This window comes from Kogia breviceps, chromosome 14 (assembly GCF_026419965.1).
Source record: "Kogia breviceps isolate mKogBre1 chromosome 14, mKogBre1 haplotype 1, whole genome shotgun sequence".
In the NCBI taxonomy this organism is placed as follows: domain Eukaryota; kingdom Metazoa; phylum Chordata; class Mammalia; order Artiodactyla; family Physeteridae; genus Kogia; species Kogia breviceps.
Window position 1 is genome coordinate 22,379,686 of NC_081323.1, and position 18,723 is coordinate 22,398,408.

Genomic DNA, 18,723 nt, shown 5'->3' on the forward strand with positions numbered 1-18,723 from the left:
CCAGCCACTTGGAGGTCTCTAAGGAGCATGGGGCTCCTGTCCCATCCCAGGGGTACAGACTGCTGACCACAGGCAGATGCCAAGCTCCCCAAAGCAATATCGAGATCCTCTCCCTGAAGACTCCCAGGCTGAGAGGGTCCTGGGTGACCTAGGACTAAGGACATTGGCAGACTTCCAGAAGGGGCCCCCCAAAGCCCTAACCTCGTCAGCTAAAGCATGCGTCTTAGCCGAGCCCCTGCCCCAAGCCTCTGATGACAGGAAAACAGTAAGTATGCTTGTTTTTTATTTTCCGATGGCCTTGGGACTGAGGAAGGATGGTCCCCTCAAGACTGGGAGTGGGCTTTACGGTTGGGACAGAGCGTCAGTGGATAAGAGGAGTCTAGATTATAACCTCTGAAGACACGTTCAGATCTAGATCTACAATCCTTCTTAAAAGGGTGATCTTTCTCAGTTGAAAGGGAGGGAGGTCTCCCTTCAGCTCAATCCAAATTTATCACTTACGCCGCCACTGAGAAATTATCTGCAAAAAATTATCTTCAGAAAAACGCAAAAGACTCGGATTGTAGATCCAGCTCTGCAATAACCAGCTACGAACAGTGAGCACGAGGTTGCTCTCCCTGGGCCCTGGTCCTTGTATTGAAATGGCATTCAAACCCTGCCGACCTCTCAAAGGGTCAGGTACTATGGTCAAAACACCAAATATTCCATGTGCTGACCGCGGCTGCATTTAACTCTTTGCTTCCGCCCATGCCTGGGTCCCCTAGAAAGTGCCTACCTAACATGTAGTAAGTTGTTCAAATACTTGGACAATTATGATTAGATTCTTAAAAGTTTGGGCCAGTACCATGTCCCCCTCCTAGGTCTGCCCACCCATGGTCTTCATTTTTCCCCTAGAAGGCCTCCTGACGTTGACGGGACCAGGTGAAGGGAGCTGGCAGAGCGCTGGGGGCTCTGCCGGCCTGAGTGCAGCGTTCTCCTGCCTCTCGGGCCCAGCCCGCGGCACCACCTGCAGCGGGGAGAAGTCTCTGGGTTCAGTGTGGTTGGTGACTGTCTTGCTGAAGGAGGGGAAAGGAGACTAACCTCTACTGAGCACACACTCCGTGCCAGGCCCCTCAGCTTCTCCTCACAACCCCATGGAGTCAGTATTATCCCAGATTCACCAGTGAGGCTCAGAGAAGTTACACGCTTTGCCTGAGGTCACACAGCTCGAGCTTGGTTGGTCTGAATCACTCGTGCTCCCCAGGAATGATCTCTCCCAGGGGTTTTCTGGACCCATGTCTGCATAGTTAAGCACAGAGCATGTGCCCCATATCCAAGGGGAAAGGACTGTTGAAAACCTGGCCTGAAGGGGTGCCTTGGCATTGAGGGAAGCAGAGACCCCAGGAGGCAGCAGCGCCATCTCAGGCTGCCAAGGCTTCAGGATTCCAAAGTCAGAGCAGGAAGTGGCTGCCAGGAGCCATTCCCTAATGGTGGACCTGTTTTGTGTTAAAGAGCTCTCCTGTCTCATGAATATGCAACTCCCCCGGGAGGCAGGAGCAAACATGCCATCATCCGCGTGTGGATGGCACAAGACTACAGACAGCTGTTCCATTCTCCAGGGCCAGATCCTTGCTCCTCGGACAGGAAGACCCATGAGGCCATGGGAGTCACTCCGCCATCATGACCAGTCCTCACCCGGGTGTGGCAAAAGGGTCAAAGGCAAGGACGGAGCCTGCTATGTCCCTAAACTGGTATAATTATGCCTTGTCTCTAACGAAGAGACTGAAAACCGTCTGAAAGAATGAAACCATCTCCCTACAACATTTTAATACTTACAGTGTTTGAAAAAATGGGCATTACCCTGGAAACCTGGGAATTTAAATTATTCTAAGGATAAGACACCTGTCCAAAGAGCTAATAATCCCTTCGTCCATTTAGATAATGTATTAAGTGCCTTCTGTGGGTGAAAATGCTGAGGAAATGGGCAGAGAGGTCCTTGTTCTCAACAAGCTATAGAATAATGGCTGATTAAACAAGCACCCCAGTACGTGAATAATTAAAACTTGGGAAGGGCACAACAGGGAGCCCCAAGAGGGAGAAAAGGGAAGGTCCCCAGGAATGGCCTCTGGGGAAGTGACACTCGAGCGTGAAAAAGGAAAAGCAGGCCCTGACCTGGCTCTTCACATGCATTATCTCTCAGACCCGTATGGTGGGTATCGTTATCCCCATTTTTCAGATGGGGAAATGGAGGCAAAGAGAGGGTTCGACAACCAATCCTGTAAAGGCTTGCAGGTCATCACTGTGTCATACGGTCTCCCAGGCATCTTACTTTGCCCTGTGACACAAGTAACAGTGTGCTCCATGTCACCTTAGCGTGTGAGACATGCCAGCCAGCTCCCAAGCCCCCCCTCAGATCCCCCTTGCCCACCTAGCCGTGGGTCCTGGTGTGCCTAGAGTGAACTCTGTCCTGTCACTGGCCCCTGCCACCCAGTGGCAGAATGTGATCCCAGGTCAGGCAGTGGTTCTGAGTAGCCATAGGAATGATCAGCTGGGGCTGGGGGATTCGAGGAAAGCTTCCTGGGGAAGGGTGGGATCCAGACAGGCCCGAAGTGGAAAAAGGTTCTTCCAGTAATGGGAGGGGGCTTCACACACGCAAAGGCTCAGAAACAAAGAATGGAGCACGGCTACAGCGTAGAAGAGATGGGAGGCAAAGAAAATAGGGTCCGGTTTGCAGAAAGCCTTAACGGTCTGGTGGAGGGGCTGGAACCTGGTGCTGATGGGAGGGATCTCATTTGCTTGTGTCAGCAAGGAGGTCAGCAGGGCTGAGCTGGGGAGGGAGGGTGTCTGGACACCAGGCTGGGAACCATGGCTCTGTCCCCATCACAGCATCTCTTTCAGATTTCTCTTGGTGATGCACTTCTGAGTGTTCTGCTGAGGAACGATGGGAAGTCAGCCCAGCAGGGGGAAAGCCTTTCCAAGCCCAAGCCTGAGCCCCCGTGTGCAAGGCCAGGGTCCTGAGCCCATGCAAGCAGGTAGGCCGAGGGCCCCGGGGCAGCCAGGCCCTTCCTGAGCAGCCACTCCAGCCTCAAGTATCAATGAGGACCTGCTGTATAGCAGGCCCTCCCCATGAACCACACAGCCAGGGTCCCTGCTCTTAGGAAGCTTACATATTAGTGGTCAGAACATTAAACCAGATAAACTAGAAAATGTGAGAGTGACCAGAACTAACCAGGAGGGTGTGATGGTCCCCCAGGCATCTCCCATGGCTTCCCTCCTCCTAAACCAGTTTATCCAGAGCCTGAGCTGCAACCCTAAGACCAACCCACATCCATAGCTCTCCAAAGCTGCACCGTCCATTACGATAGCCACTAGCCTTATGTAGCTATTTCAGTTTAAACTGAAATTAATTAAAATAAAATTAAATTAAATATTCACCTTCTCAGTAACACCAGCCATATTTTAAGTGCTCTCCAGCCATATGAAGCCGGTGGCTACCTTACCGGGCAATACAATTATAGAACATTCCCGTTATCACAGAAAGTCCTACCGGACAGAAATGCTCTTATCCTGAGACGTGCTGTGAAATACTTGAAGCAAAATAGAGCTATGATGATTGGAAAAAATGAGTTCACGCAATGCATGGGTTGAACCTGTAATTGTGGTTTTCTGAGGCAGTCCTGACTAAAAAAATGCCAGTTTTTAGGACGATTAGACAAAGTATCCTGCAATATCTAGTACTTCGATGTCAGAGCTACAGCCCCAGTTTGTTTCTTGTTCCCTAAAACAGCCCACAAATCGTTTCTCAAATCACATTCTGATTTGGGGGTTTGATAATGTATTTTCCAGGGTTCCCCAGAGAGACAGAACCAGTAGAATGTGTGTGTGCGTGTTTGTAAGAGAGAATTTATTTTAAGAAATTGGCTCATGCAGCTGTGGGGTGGCCAGTCTGAAGTCTGCAGGGCAGGCCAGAGGGCTGGAGACCCAGGGAAGAGTTGATGCTGCAGAATTCCACAGTGGAGTCTGGAGGGAGGATTCTCCCTTACTCAAAGGACCTCAGTATTTTTCTCTTAAAATCTTGAACTGACTGGATAAGGCCCACTCACATTGTGAAGGGTAATCTGCTTTATTCAAAGTCTACTGATTTAAATGTTAATCTTGTCTCAAAAATAGTGTCACAACAACATCTAGACTGGTGTTTGACCAAATGTCTGGGTACTGTGGGCTAGCCACAGTTGACACATAAAATCAGCCATCAGAGATAACAAGATTACTCTAAACCAAGCAGCACTTTTAGGAGGAAGGACACAGACACACAGTTAAACAGAAGTAGAAGACTGCAGAGCCACACTGGATATCTGTGTTTGGCAAGCTCTCCCCCAAAACTGAAAAGTCCTCTGCAATGGCTGGGTCTTCCTCTCTGTTCCTCAGCCCCCATCCCCAATATCCACCTTTCTTTTTCTTAAATACTCTTATTTTTTATTAATTTTTTTTCTTTTTGGGCCACGCTGCACAGCACGCGGGATCTTAGTTCCCCGACCCAGGATTGAACCCGCACCCCCTTGTTGGAAGCATGGAGTCTTAACTACTGGACGGCCAGGGAAGCCCCAGTGTCCTCCTCCTCTCTTTAACAGCAGCCTACCCTAGTCCCCTTGGTCATTGATCGGCACCCCGGACCCTGTAGACTCCTGCTGGGGAGGCAATTGCCTCCTTCTAGCCACGCAGTGTGCACCGAGAGCCTGGGGCCCAGCGGGCCCTGCAGGAAGAGATCTGGAAACCACACAGACCCCCACCTCATTTCCTCTGAATCTAGCCACAGGCAGCGGCCCGAGGCTGCTCTGAGTCATGCCCAGGATGCTGAGGGGGTGATGCCCCGGCAGGTGTCCTGGGGCCCTCTTTGCCGGTGGGAACTGAGGGGCACTGTGTCCCCCTCTCTGTCAGGGTCTCCAGGGGACGAATGGGCTTCTCTCACTACTTCTACCCCTGGTCCCAGCAGGAGCATGGATTCTGGGCAACTCCTTTGTCCATCAGCCTTGCATCCATCCAAAATCTACCAAGGCTCTACCCCATGCCAGGCCTTGTGCCAGGACCGGGGGACACAGTAGTGGACAAGATGGACACAGTCCCTGTGTTCAGGGACAGTCAAACCTCAGAGACAGGTGCTAAACCAGTAATCAGTTACAACTGTGTTAGATTTTTTTTTTTTTTTTTTTGCGGTACGCGGGCCTCTCACTGTCGTGGCGTCTCGCGTTGCAGAGCGCAGGCTCCGGACGCGCAGGCGCAGTGGCCATGATTCACGGGTCCAGCCGCTCCGTGGCACGTGGGATCTTCCCGGACGGGGACACGAACCCGCGTCCCCTGCTTCGGCAGGCGGACTCTCAACCACTGCGCCACCAGGGAAGCCCACTGTGTTAGATTTTGATGACAGTGTTTTAAGGAACTCTGACCAGGAGTGTGTGCTGAGGGGCTCATCAGGGAAGGGACGTTTCATCCAAGGAGTGAAGGATGAAGGTGACTCAGCCACCGGAGGGGACCCATCAGGGGGATAGCATGTGCAGCTCAGTGGCTCCTGGGGTGCAAGGCCAGGGCTTCCAGGAGGGGGTGGGGCCCTTCTGGCCACCTGGCTCTGTTCTTGTCAGAGGACACCCTCCCCAGACTTACTTGCACCGTGTATTCGGGCATCAGGCAGGCATTTCCCTGCACCGAGAGACGGCCAGGCCCTAGGTTCTGAGGAGCTCCAGTCTGGGGTCACCACGGGGGGTCTCCATGTGTGTCTGGGAGGACATGTAGGAACTGGTCCATTTCCAGAATCACAGTCTCATTCTGCCCCTGTCCCAAAGGCCCTCAGCTCGCATAGCGTCCAGCTCTGTGCCTGCCCCACCCGTCTCCTGGGTCCTTGTCTGTCCTCTGCTCTCCCTCCCTCACTTCCTGGGGCCCCAGCTCTGTCTAGAGGGCCTCACAGAGGCCTCTCAGGCTTTGAGGAGCATCTGTGAGGCACATAAACCTTTCTTGCTGACCTCACTGCTTCTCATAGCTTAATGCAGAGAGCCCTACTGAGATGGGATAGGAGGAAGAGAAGGGAGGGCGCGGGGGTGTGGGTGAAGGGCGCTCTGCAGCCTGTGTGTTTTCAGGACAAGTAGGCCTGGACAGGCATCAGGAGGTCTAGATAGTCAGGGCAGGCTGGTCCCTGAGTGGGGGCCGAGGGGATGAGCGTCCTATGCTAAGGGAGCCGCTTGCCGCCTGCTGTCCAACCTCAGAATTGGGCCTCAAGGCCACCACGTGCTCAGGACCAGTCCTGGTGGGATGGGGTGGGGTGCGGCGGCTTGGTGTCCTGTCTCTGTGACTCCCTCTCTGAACGCCAGCCTCCCGGGGAGTCTGGGCCTTTTCAGAGATGTGCTGCTGCTGTCCAGCCCAGTCCCCCAGCCCTGGGCCCATGGGAGGACAGGGACAGGGTGATGTGGCATAGGAGCTGTGCCCGCCCGCCCCGGCAGACTGCCCCGTGGAGCCTCGGTTGCCTTGCTGTGTAATGGGGCTGAATGGAGATGACACATACAGCACCCGTCAGGCCCTGACACAGAGCAGGTGCTCAGGAAGAGATGGCAGGTGTGTGACCAGGAGACTTGACTGAGACACACATTCCTGCTGGGTGTCTGCTCTGGGCCAGGCCTGTCCCAGTGGGCCCTGGGGCTGCACCTCTTCTGAGGGGGCAGCACAGACCTACACCTGTCACTCTGGACAGAGGTCACAGGAGAGCCCCTCTGCCCACATGCATGGCACTCCAGAGTTACAAAGCCCGTCCAGGTCAGTGATTTCCTGGGCCCCTCCAGGAACCCTCCGCCTCCCATGGCCACCTCCCAGCCCCTCAAAGCTAGTCCATCTGGTGGCCACCTCATCGGTGCCTTTCAGAAGCTGAGCTCAGAGATCCAGGCTGATTCCTGCTTAGAGCTGTCGGCTTTCAGTTTGCTGAACAGTTTGCTGAATTCCTTTATCAAAATCTCCCGTGATGATCTGTATAAAAATGGGATTGTAGCCAGGAGCCCCACTCTTCTTGCCACACCAATCGTCTCCCCGAGGGGCCCCCAAGAGATGTCTGGGCACCCCCAGGGCTCTGTAGAGCCCTATGGGAAAGCATCCGATTCCAGGTTGCCATCCCGGGATCCCAGCAGACATGCCACCCTAGGGTGCCTGTGGGAGGATTGATGGTGGGAGCCCAGCCTCCACTGGAACTCATGTCTGGCCAGAGGGTGACCATCTCTGTCCCTCCATCCAGAGAGGAGCAAGGCCAAAGCTGTGGCCTTGGGCAGTTTCCCGGTAGGCGAGCAGGCAGAGCTGTCTCTGAGACTGGGGGAGCCATTGACCGTCGTCTCTGAGTAAGTCCCTCTGAGGGCACTGGGTGGGGTGCTCTCTCCCCTCCCCCATCCCTGAAGATGCATTAGTGGGAGGAGGGGCCCCTTCCAGGAGAAAAGAGCATGGACTTTTGTGCTGAGCTCACACAGCACTCTAATGGTGGGATTTTAGGCAGCTTGACACACCTGTAGGGAGAAGCAGTGGGTGGGCAGGGCCTTGCAGGGGGGCCCTGAATCAGGCCATTCACTGCCCAGGAGGTACCCAGACTGGCTGGTGCAAGGAAACCTGGGAAACTCAGGTGGGATGGGTGGCCGCAGGACCTAACCTGGGGGGGGGGGGTCCTTGTGAATGCCAAATGAGAGGTGCCCAGGGCCTTGGCCCTTCTGAGAGGGGTCCCCTCGCCCTTCTCTCTCCAGGGATGGAGACTGGTGGACGGTGCTGTCGGACATCTCAGGCAGAGAGTACATCTTCCCCAGCAACCACGTGGCCAAAATCTCCCATGGGTGAGTTCACTCCCCAGGCCCTGCCTCCGGGGAACTTCCTGCTTTCTCCTCCCACAAGTGTAGTTCTTTACGCCCAGTCTTATGCTGAGCAAAGCTGGGGTCAGGGGAAAATCAGGCCCAGACCCTGCCCTCCAGAGGAGCTGACGACTGACTCTGTCAGGTCAGCCTGTGAGACTTGGGAGCCCAGAGGAGAGGGCTCGGCAGGGCCTCACGGAGATGTGGCACCTGGGCTTTGGAGGGTGGCCAGGAGTCTGGTGGTGGAGAATGCTGGAAGGGACTTGCAGGAGGTGGGGGCAGCCTGCATAAATGTCCCCAGAGAGCCTCCTCAGGCTGCCCTTCCAAGAGGCACTTCCTCAGGAGGGCTGGATTCGGGGACGCAGGGTCTCTCAAAAAGTGTGAGCCACCCCTTGCCCAGAATAAGTGACAGGCTGACTCCTGAGCAAATTCTATGTCGAGAGAGAAAGGCAGTGAATAACCTGGAGCCAGGGACATGTCACTGTGTCACTGTGTGTGCTGTGACAGCCACGCCTCAGTTCTGAGGAAAAGCACGGCTCCCACACTGGATGGCCTTCCTTTCTGAAGCTCGTGGTATGTCTGGCTCTGAGGAAAGCAACATAGGATCCTGAGACATGTGGTCACCTCATAGAATCAGCTTGCATCTCCCAGTGGCCTGGGCCTGCTGGGCAGGGTTTTGCCTCCACAGCCTGGTGTGAAGTTTAAACAGAGGAAACACTGACTACCTCTAAGAGTCCCCTTTCCTTGCCTCTGCTTCATTTATAGCCTCGATTTTCATAAGTTGTATGAATGATGTATTTTATTTACTATAAAACTAGGCTCAGTTTGCTGCTGGCACCAAGAGAATCACAGCTTCTCTACTTTATTTACTTGGAATCAACTCAACCCTGACTCTGGCATTTCACAAAATGACAGGGAGGCAACCATTTCTATCAAATTGGCTTCTGGAGGCTTTGCCTGGGACCCCCGGACATGACTCTGGGGACAGTAAGAAGCTGATGGACTGTAAGCCAAAAAATTCCTGCACGACTCCTTGAACTTTACACTGCAGTGAAGTCCTGCATGGACATACATAGGTGAGGGATTAAGTGAAGAGAGAAGAGGAAGGTGTGGGCTCAGAGTTACCAACAATCCCAGCATTGGAAGAGGCACATATGGCTATTGATGGGCTACATGATTTTTTCCAAAATTTTAGAATGTCTTGAACATTCTAGTTCCAAACTTTTCTACCCACAAATAAGCTACAGTGGAAGTTAGATTTCAGTGATAATGAGTAAATGTTCACCTGCATACCTTTTGGCTACAAAGTTAAACTTTAAACTGTTGAAATAAAATATTTACTACAATTTAAAAAAAAAAAGAGGCAATTCTTGGAGAGGTGAAGGCTTAGACAGGTGAGTGGATGGTGCAGGGGCGCTGGGGGAACTGGGCAGTGACAGGAGAGGGTCTGGGATCACCTCACCTGCTCCCAGACCCTGGCCACTTGGGCATGAGCTCTTCAGTTAGAAAAGGCTGGGGCTGACCCCATGAGATGGTGGTTCTGGCTCCAGGGACCTCAGAGGACAAGGACAAAGCTGGGGGCCCTGAGAGACCTGAGGCCAGCTCTTCATGGGACGTTTGGAAGTCTGAGGCCCACAGAGGGAGGAGAGGTTCCAGTAGAGTCTTGGGCCACCCATCCCCAGGCTGACCCCCGACCCTCTCTCTGCTCACCTCCCCACCCCCAGGTGGTTATATGAGGGCCTGAGCCGGGAGAAAGCTGAGGAACTTCTGCTGCTGCCTGGAAACCCAGGAGGGGCCTTCCTCATCCGGGAGAGCCAGACCAGGAGAGGTGGGTAAGCTCAACCTGCCATGAGCTTTTCCCTTTTATGCCAAGAGCCAGGTGTGATGTGACTTGGGGGTAGAGGTAGGAGGCCACACGTGGAAGGCTGGAGACCTGGCCTTGGAGTCGGGCAGTCTGGCTGACTGACCAAATGTTGCTGCCGTGAGAGCCTGTTGACAATGAGGCAATAACCTACACTTCTAAAAGTGGGGTGAATTGCCCGCGGGAGGGATCCAGCTCAGCCAACACTTTAGCAACCAGGACTCGTAACAGAGTGTAGTCACAGGATTTCTCCGCCTTGACCAGCAATGACTTCTCCCTCCCCAAGACACAACGTGATCCTGATCTCTTGACAAGGTTTCTGTGCTTTGGGTCACCAGCCAGTCGGAGCCAGAAAACCCACTAGGAGTCACCTCATGATCTTCCTCTCTGTGCTGTGCAGATGGGGAAACAGAGGCCCACAGAGGGATAGGGACATGTCACACTGCACGTTCATATGGGACTTATCCCACCCCAGGGGCAAACAAAACACGAAGTTGAGTCTGTCTCTGATGCCCCTGCTTCTCTCTGAGCTGCCCTGAGTCCCTTACAGCAGGGACAGAGAGGGACGTTGAAGGAGTGGCAGTGCCCTCGTTTATGTTAGGCGCTTTAAATGCCTTCAAACAACCCTGTGGGGATTGTACTTCCAATGTCCCCATTTTACAGATGAGGAACTGGAGATTTTGGGGAAGAGAAACGATTTGCCTGGGGAGACGCAGCTAATAAGTGCAGAGCTGGGATTCCAACCCCACTGAGGTTCATCGCACTTCAGACACCCAAGAGAGGCCCACCCGTGACAGTAATGGTAGCATTGCAAGCACAGGGGCAGACTAGGGAGAAGCTATTCAGGAGTGAGGACAGGCTGCCTGTGCTTCCCTTAACTGAACTCACTTTGATGCGTCGTCAGGGTCCTTTGCTCTCTACTCAGTCTCCCTCCTGGGGCCCCTTCCAGTGCGTCTTTGCCTCTCCTTCCCTTCCTTTGGGAGCCCCCTGGGTTGACCTCTCCCCAGCCCCGCCTACTCTTTTCCAGGCAGCGCCAGCATCCCTCACATACACCCATAGGCAGGCCAGGGTGTGGGGCTGGCTCAAATGCAACAGCTACAAACAGGAAACCATAGCAGTGCTGTTGGGGGCAGGGGCACTGTAGACCTGGCCCCAGTGAGCGTGAGAAGCCACAGGAAGCGCTCCGTGCTCAGCTGCCCCTCCCACACCCCTTCTCTGGCCTGGTTCAACCCCAAGAGCATAGTGACCGAAACTTATTGCCTCTCTGAGCCCCTTTTCTAAGAAGGCACATATACAAGAGGAACTGGTGGAGAAATAAAGGAGAAAGCAGATAAGAATCCATAGGATCTTTTTTTTTTCCTTCCAGTTTTATTGAGACATAATTGATATACAGCACTGCGTAAGTTTAAGGTGTAAAACAATCCATAGGATCTTTAAGGATCCACAAAATTGCTGGGATTAAGGTTAGATTTGACTCTGAGGTTCCCCATAGCAACACCAAAAAGGGATAGATCAGAATGCAGCTCTCAGGACTTCCCTGGTGGCACAGAGGTTAAGAATCCGCCTGCCAAGGCAGTGGACATGGGTTCGAGCCCCGGTCCAGGAAGATCCCACATGCTGCGGAGCAACTAAGCCTGTGTGCCACAACTACTGAGCCTGTGCTCTAGAGCCTGTGAGCCACAACTACTGAGCCTGCTCACCTAGAGCCTGTGCTCTGCGATAAGAGAAGCCACCACAATGAGAAGCCCGCGCACCACAACGAAGAGTAGCCCCCGCTCGCCCCAACTAGAGAAAGCCCGTGCGCAGCAACAAAGACCCAACACAGCCAAAATTAATTAATTAATTAATTAGTTTAAAAAAAAAATGCAGCTCTCATTATCGAAAAAGGAAGAATTTGCCAATTCTGCAGGAAAGGCAACAGTTTCCCAGTACTGATTCCTAATCTCTCATCCTGGGCTTCCTTTTGGAGAGTGTTTGTTAAGCTGCAGGTTACAACCCATTTGTGGGCCAAGAAATCAGTTTGGTCCAGTGGTTATAGACCAGTGGGTCTCAAACCTGGGTGGGCATCAGAACACCTGGAGGGTCTGTTAAAACAAAGAACTGGTCCAGCCAGTCCTGATTTGGGTCTGGGGCCTTAGAATTTGCCTTTCCAACAAGTTTGCAGGTGATGCTTGCTGCTGCTAGTCTGGGGACCACACTTTAAGAACCACTGATCTAAACCTTGGCTGTGTGTTAGAATCATCTGGGGGAGATTTATAAATTACTGATGGCTGCACCCCACCCCCAGAGTTTCTGATTTAATTGGTCAGGGGTGTGGCCTGGGCCCTGGGAGCACAAGAACCCCCCAGGTGATTCTGATGTGCAGCCAAGGTTGAAACCCAATGGTTTAGCGGATCTGGACCAGTGAGCGTTTAAGTGAAATATAGCTGAAAACATTAGGATGCATCACTGGGGTTGGGGAAAATATTGCTTCACCAAACTTTTTGTTGTCGATAATTTTAAGTGTGTCCTGGGTCACTGTAAAATTTCATATGTGGTTTGTGGTCAAAAAAAGTTTGACACTAAATCTGTACGGGCCTGAGTGACGCCACAGGATGGTGTTTCTCAGACTTGAGTGTACAGGAATTGTCAGGGGATCGCCTTGCCAATGCACTCTTAGGCCCCACCGCAGACCTGTCAAATCAGACTGTTGGGTACAGAGGTCAGAAATCTGCTTCCTTCAAGCTCTCTGGATGGTTCTCATGTTCTTTTAAGTTTGAAAACACAGTTCCAATCTAGGGAACCCAAAATTAAGTAATGAGAGACAATGTTTTTCATGTTTACGTAATGCATCTTGTCATATATAATGGTAATTAACTGTTGACCAAGTGAGTGAGTGATATCAGGATCAGCTTTTCTTTGGCCCAGGTCCAGATGTACCTCTGGGAAGGGAATTCTGTAGGGGCTTTGAGCCTGTGGGTGGACCAAGGAGGAAGGCCTGGGGCCACTGAGCTCCCAAGAACACTACTCAAGAGTCTGGAGGGGGAGGGGAAGACACCCCCATCTTCCCCAGAGTCCCTCTGGCATACCTGGTTGTGTTGTAGGCCTGGGGGGAGCCATGGCAGGGCCCAAGTCAGGCCGAAAACCTTGGTGTGTGAAGGGGCACAAAGAGTGTGGAGGTCCCAGGACTGCTCCAGAGGTCAGCGCCAGGGCCAGACCCCAAGAGCGTCACCCTCTTGCCTTCCTACTGTCCTACTATGTGTCTATACTGTGTTGAGCACTGCAAGAGAGACTGATGAGCAAGACACGCTTCCTGCCCCTGAGGGACTCACCTCTGATTCTGTCGGCCGAGAAACACTTAAAAGCATCTCCTCTGAGTCAGGCCTGCTAAGTTGTGATCCCTGCCCTCAGGCTTCAGACAGTCAAGGGTCCAAGGTGCAGCATCCTCGAGGCTATCAGCTTCTTAGAGGTCTCAGAAGAAGTTCAGAGGGTCCTGCTAGATCTACGTCCCCCAGACAGGTTTTAATGTGCTCCCTCACACCACTGTGGACCCCTCCCCTCCTCCCGGCATCATCATCAGAACACCTGGGAGAACACGGCTCCTGAGCCCACAGGTCACTGCAGGCCAGGGTGTGACACTGGCTAAGCCTGCTGGAGCTTTCTGGAATCCGGGACCTCATACTTTCCTTGCCTTTTTCCCAATGGGTCTCCCTCCAGGCCCTGCCCCAGCCATAGCTCCTACCATTCCTTCCCACAGACTGCCTTCTGGCCCACTGTCCCCCAGAACACTCCATGAATGAACACACCCTGTTCTTTCCACTGCTGCATCCTTGCACACGAGCCTCCCTCAGGGCCTGGAAAGCCCTCTCCTCCACTCCTCCACTCGGCCAGCTCACACTGATCCTTCACGACCCACGGCAATGCCATTTCCCCAGGTTATTTATCACTCTTTGCTCTCAACTCCCACAGCATCCTGAAAAGACCTCTTCTGTAGCTGCAATAAACTTATTTCTTAAAACAAAGTCAGGGTATGTGGTCTAACAGCAGGGGAACTAAATACTTGAGATGAGGACCATAAAGGAAAATTCTGGCTGAGGGATGTGCTGAGGGACAGTACTTCTTTCCCCAGAGTATGAAGATCTGATTACCTGTGTCTGGGGCTAGTGCAGTGCCAGCTTGTAGCAAGTGTTCAACAGATGTTTACTGTATAAATGGATGAGTGAATGAGTGCATGTATGTAAGCTGAGGGGAGGAGAGAGGATGAAGAGCTGGGGTAGGGTAGACTGACCCCCAACACCATCTGTGCTCATAGCGGTAGGAGTGCAAATGGTGGCAAGGACTCCTCAAGTCTGCCTGTAATCATGGCCGTGTCCAGTGTTTATCACGGAGACTCAGTAATTCATTCAACAAATAAATATTGCATGGTGACTCTGTGCCAGCCACTGTTCTAAGTGCTGGGGATTCAACAATATAAAAAGCACCAATAAAGAGGTTAAAAAAAAAAGCAAAATGCCTGCCCACAATCTAGATGGCAATGTGCATAGTGAACAAATAGTAATTAAGCAACTGATCATGGCACATGCCACAAAGAAACAATAAAGCGACAGTTAAGAGGAACAGAGTAAACAGGTGCATCCTCAGCAGGAGGCAGGTGTGCCTGGAGCAGATCCAAGGTCACCGGAAGACAGGTCATGCAAGGCCTTTCCAGGGTGAGAGCTTCAGATTTATTTAAAATGTTGACAGGGAGGGTTCTAAGCAGGAGAGTGACATGATCTGATCCCTCTACGGTGCAAAGAGAGGATTTGGCAGGGGATGAGGCGGAAGTGGGAAGCCACATGGGAAGTTGTTGCAGGCTAAGAAGTGGTTAGATTCCGGATATGTTCTGAATGTAGCCAGTAGGGTTTTCTGTGGGGCTGGATGGGAGGTGAAGGAGAATGGAAGCTGCCAGGGATGATGCCGGGGTTAGGAGCTTAGTAATGAATGGATTGTGCTGCTGTTTTCCGAGATGGGAAGATGGTGGGCAGATAAATTAGGACGATCCCTCGTGAGGCTCACAGTTGGTTATATGGTGGGGTGGGGTAGTGTTGAGGGACAGACGATGGGAGAATAGGACCTTTGGTGCTAGCACTTGTGTCTGGGCAAGCCTAGAGCTGGGGTTTCTACCAGGAAGAGAAGGTGTTCTGGAGAGGAGTTGTCTGAGTAGGAACTGAGTTGTAAAAGGAAGGCTGGCGGTTACGCAGGTGGAAGAGTGTTCCATATAAAAGGAACAGCATGAACAAAGAACCAGAGAACTGATAAGGAGCACTGGTTGCTTGCTATGTGCCAGACACTGCTAAATGCCTTACCTACTTTACCACCTGAATCTTTGTGGCAGTCTGTTGAGGCGGGGACAATTATTATCCCGGTTTAGAGAGGAAGAAACAGATCTGAGGGGTCAAATAATGTGTCTTAGAGACACAGGTAGGGTTACAGGTTGTAGGGGTGTTACAGTGTGTGACTCTGGGTGGGATATGAAACCAGGGAGTCTGAGTTTAAAAGACGTCCTGGGGGCTTCCCTGGTGGCGCAGTGGTTGGGAGTCCGCCTGCCGATGCAGGGGATGCGGGTTCGTGCCCCGGTCCGGGAAGATCCCACATGCCGCCGAGCGGCTGGGCCCGTGAGCCATGGCCGCTGAGCCTGCGCGTCCGGAGCCTGTGCTCCGCAACGGGAGAGGCCACAACAGTGAGAGGCCCGCGTACCGCAAAAAAAAAAAAAAAAAAAAGATGTCCTGGAACTGCGAGCCAGCCGTAGATATCTGGGGCTGGCTGGAGCAGCAGTGAGAGGGAACAGCAGGATAGCAGGCACACGGGGCAGTCAAAGGTGGCCTTGGTAGGTGACCTGTCCCCACAGCAGGGTAGACAACCCCACATGGGCTTGACAGAGCTTGCTTATTATCTCTGAGTCTACCAGTCAGATCCTCAGTGTACCTGTGAGGATCCCTCCTGGTTCTAGTAACTGTGGTGACAGTGGCCAGGGTGGGCTGGCTGGAGAAGCAGGCCCCATAGAGGGACTTGGTCACTTAGTTCAGCTGGTTGGTTGGCTTCCAGGGCCTAGTTTCAGATATGTATCCCTTTCCCAACCACAGAGCTTTTTCAGGGTCACAGCACAGCTCCAGAAGAGATTCTTCTTAAAGGTACGGAGTCAAGGGGTCTCCAGAGTCAGGTAGAAAACAATGAAAAGGAAGCAAGGACCTTACTCCATACTTCTCAAAGTATATTGACTTTGTATCCTGTAGCCTTGCTAAATTCACTTATTAGTTCTCGTCGCTTCTTTGTAGGCTCCTTAGGATTTTCTACACCTATGATCACACATTATCTATAAATATAGTTTAACTACTTATTTTCCAATTCATATACCTTTTTTTTTTTCCTGCCTTACTGCACTGGACCTCTAGTATAACAAGTAAAGTGGTAGGAACATTCTTGCTTTGTTCTTAGAAGGAAAAATGCAGTCTTTCCCATTAAGTATGATGTTACTTATAGATTTTTCACAGATGCTCTATGTCAGGTTAAGAGGAAGTCCCGTTCTGTGGTAGGCAGACTAGCCCCCCAGACGATGTCCAGGTCCTAATCCCTGAAACATGTAAATATGAATTACCTTACATTGCAAAAGAGAGTTCGTAGACATGATTAAGGATTTTGAGACAGGAAGTTTATTGTGGATTATCCCGATGAGCCCAATGAAATCACAAGGGTCTTTACAAGATGGAGGAAAGAGGGTAAGAGTTTGAGAGATTGGAAGATGCTATGCTGCTGGCTTTGAAGATGGAGTGAGAGGGGCCATGAGCTAAGGAATGCAGGGGGCTTCTAGAAACTGAAAAGGCAAAGAAATAGACATTCCTCTAGAGCCTGCAGAAGAAATTCAGGGCTGCTGATACCTTGATTTTAGTTTAGTGAAACCCGTTTTAGATTTATGACCCCCAGAATTGTAAGATAACACATTTTTTGTTGTTTTAAACCACCATATATATGGTAATTTGTTATCGCAGCAATAGGAAATTATTACACCTTCTATTTGTAGTTTCCTTTTTCTTTGTTTTTTAAAAATCATGATGCGTGTTGAATGTTGTCAAATTATTTTTCTACATTTCTTCAGGTGATCATGCTTTTCCTCCTCTATTCTACTAATTTAGTGAGTTAACACTGATGTTCAATTTTTAAATCAACTTGTATTCCTGGGATAAAGCCAATTTAGTCATAATGTATTATATTTTTTATACATTGCTGGATTCAATTTGCTAACAGTGGGTTAAAGATTTTTTGTGTCTACATATATGAGGTATATTGGTCTACAGTTTTCTCATAATGTTTTTCTCTGTTTTTTTTAGCAAGTTAATTGCTGGCCTCATAAAATGAGTGGGGAAATGTTATATTCTCTATTTTCTTAAAGAGTTTGTATAAAATTGATATTATTTCTTCTTTAAATGTTTGACAGAACTCACTAGTGAAGCCATCTAGACCCAGAGTCATCTTTTCAGGAAGTTTTAAAATTATGAATTCAATTTCTGCAATAGATATGGGTCTATTCAAATTTTCTATTTCTTGTGTCAGTTTTGGTAATTTGTGTCTTTTAAGGAATTTGTCCATTTCATCTAAGTTGTAGAATTTATTGGCATAAAGTTGTTCACAATATGCCCTTATCCTTTTAATGTGTGTAGGATCTATAGCGATGTCCCCTCTTCATTCCTGATGTTGGTAATTTGTGTGTGTGTGTTTTTCTTTTTCTTTCATCAGTCTAGTTTGAGCTTTATCAATTTTATCAACCTTTTCAAAGAATCAGCATTTGATTTTTCTCCATTGTCTTCTATTTATTTTATTTTTATTTCCTTCCTTCTACTTAAATTTATTCTTTTTCTAGCTTTTTAAAGTAGAAGCTTAATTTATTTTATGCCTTCTTCTCTTCAAGTGTAAGATTTAAAGCTAAAAATATACCTTTAAGTCCTGATTTAGCTGAGCTCACAAATTTATTTAAATTTATTTAGTTAGTTAAAGATATTTTCTAATTTTGCTTATGATTTCTTCTTTGATCCCTGGCTTATTTCCAAGCATCTGGGGATTTTCCATATGTCTTTTTGTTATTAATTCATAATTCTGTGTGGTCAGAAAAACATACCTTTATTTCAATCCTTTTGAATTTCTGTTTTTACGGCCCAGTCTACAGTCTGCCTTGAATATTCCATGTGCTCTTGTTGGGTCCAAGGTTTGTTAATTAAGTCAAATGGGCTGACTGCATTGATCAGCTCTTCTAGATCTCTGCTGATTTTCTATCCTATCAAGTACTAAGAGGAGTGTTGAAATCTCCAATTATAATTATGGACATCTATTTTATCTGTTAATACTGTTGGCTTTGCTTCTGTATTTTGAATCTCTGTAACTGGGTGCATACAAGTTCAGGATATCCTCTTATCTCTGGTAATACCCTTGGTCTTGAGTTCTACCTTTCTGATATTAATATAATCACTCCAGCTTTCCTATGATTAATGTGTGCATGATACATATTTTTAACTTTTAGCCTGTGTTTTAATATTCAAAGTGTGTTTATCATGTAGTTGGGTCTTGCTTTTTAAAATACAGTTTGAAAATCTCTGCCTTTTAATGGAGTATTTAGACCACTTGCTCAACGTAAAAGCTTCCTAAAACCGAGCACTGCCTGTGGTTTGGGAAAGTCACTCCTGCATTTTGTTGGCATTCCACAGGGAAAGGTTAAGTGACAGGGTCACTGGCTCTTCCTCCAGGTTCTCTGTGCCAGTTTTCTCATCTGTAAACTAGGGATAACTGTACCTACCTCACAGAGTAGTTATGAGAATTAGACGAGATAATCTATATAAAAAGTGCATAGTGGGCTTCCCTGGTGGCGCAGTGGTTGAGAGTCCGCCTGCCGTTGCAGGGGACACGGGTTCGTGCCCCGGTCCGGGAGGATCCCACATGCTGCGGAGCGGCTGGGCCCGTGAGCCATGGCCGCTGAGCCTGCGCGTCCGGAGCCTGTGCTCCGCAACGGGAGAGGCC

At 50.2% G+C, this 18,723-nt stretch overlaps 1 protein-coding gene across 3 annotated transcripts in view; it reads left to right on the top strand.

The window, feature by feature from the left end:
* Window positions 1–18,723, top strand: part of SLA2 (Src like adaptor 2) — a 24,619-nt gene continuing 5,896 nt past the window's right edge. For 2 of the 3 annotated variants that reach the window (XM_067012197.1, XM_067012196.1), the window contains exons 1-5: window positions 247–265; window positions 2,878–3,011; window positions 7,247–7,346; window positions 7,740–7,826; window positions 9,566–9,669. In XM_067012197.1, the coding sequence (XP_066868298.1) occupies window positions 2,921–3,011; window positions 7,247–7,346; window positions 7,740–7,826; window positions 9,566–9,669 (382 nt within the window). In that variant the 5' untranslated portion in view covers window positions 247–265; window positions 2,878–2,920. Of the gene's footprint in view, window positions 266–2,877; window positions 3,012–7,246; window positions 7,347–7,739; window positions 7,827–9,565; window positions 9,670–18,723 lie in introns of all 3 variants that reach the window. The other variant, XM_059038098.2, reaches the window with a different exon arrangement.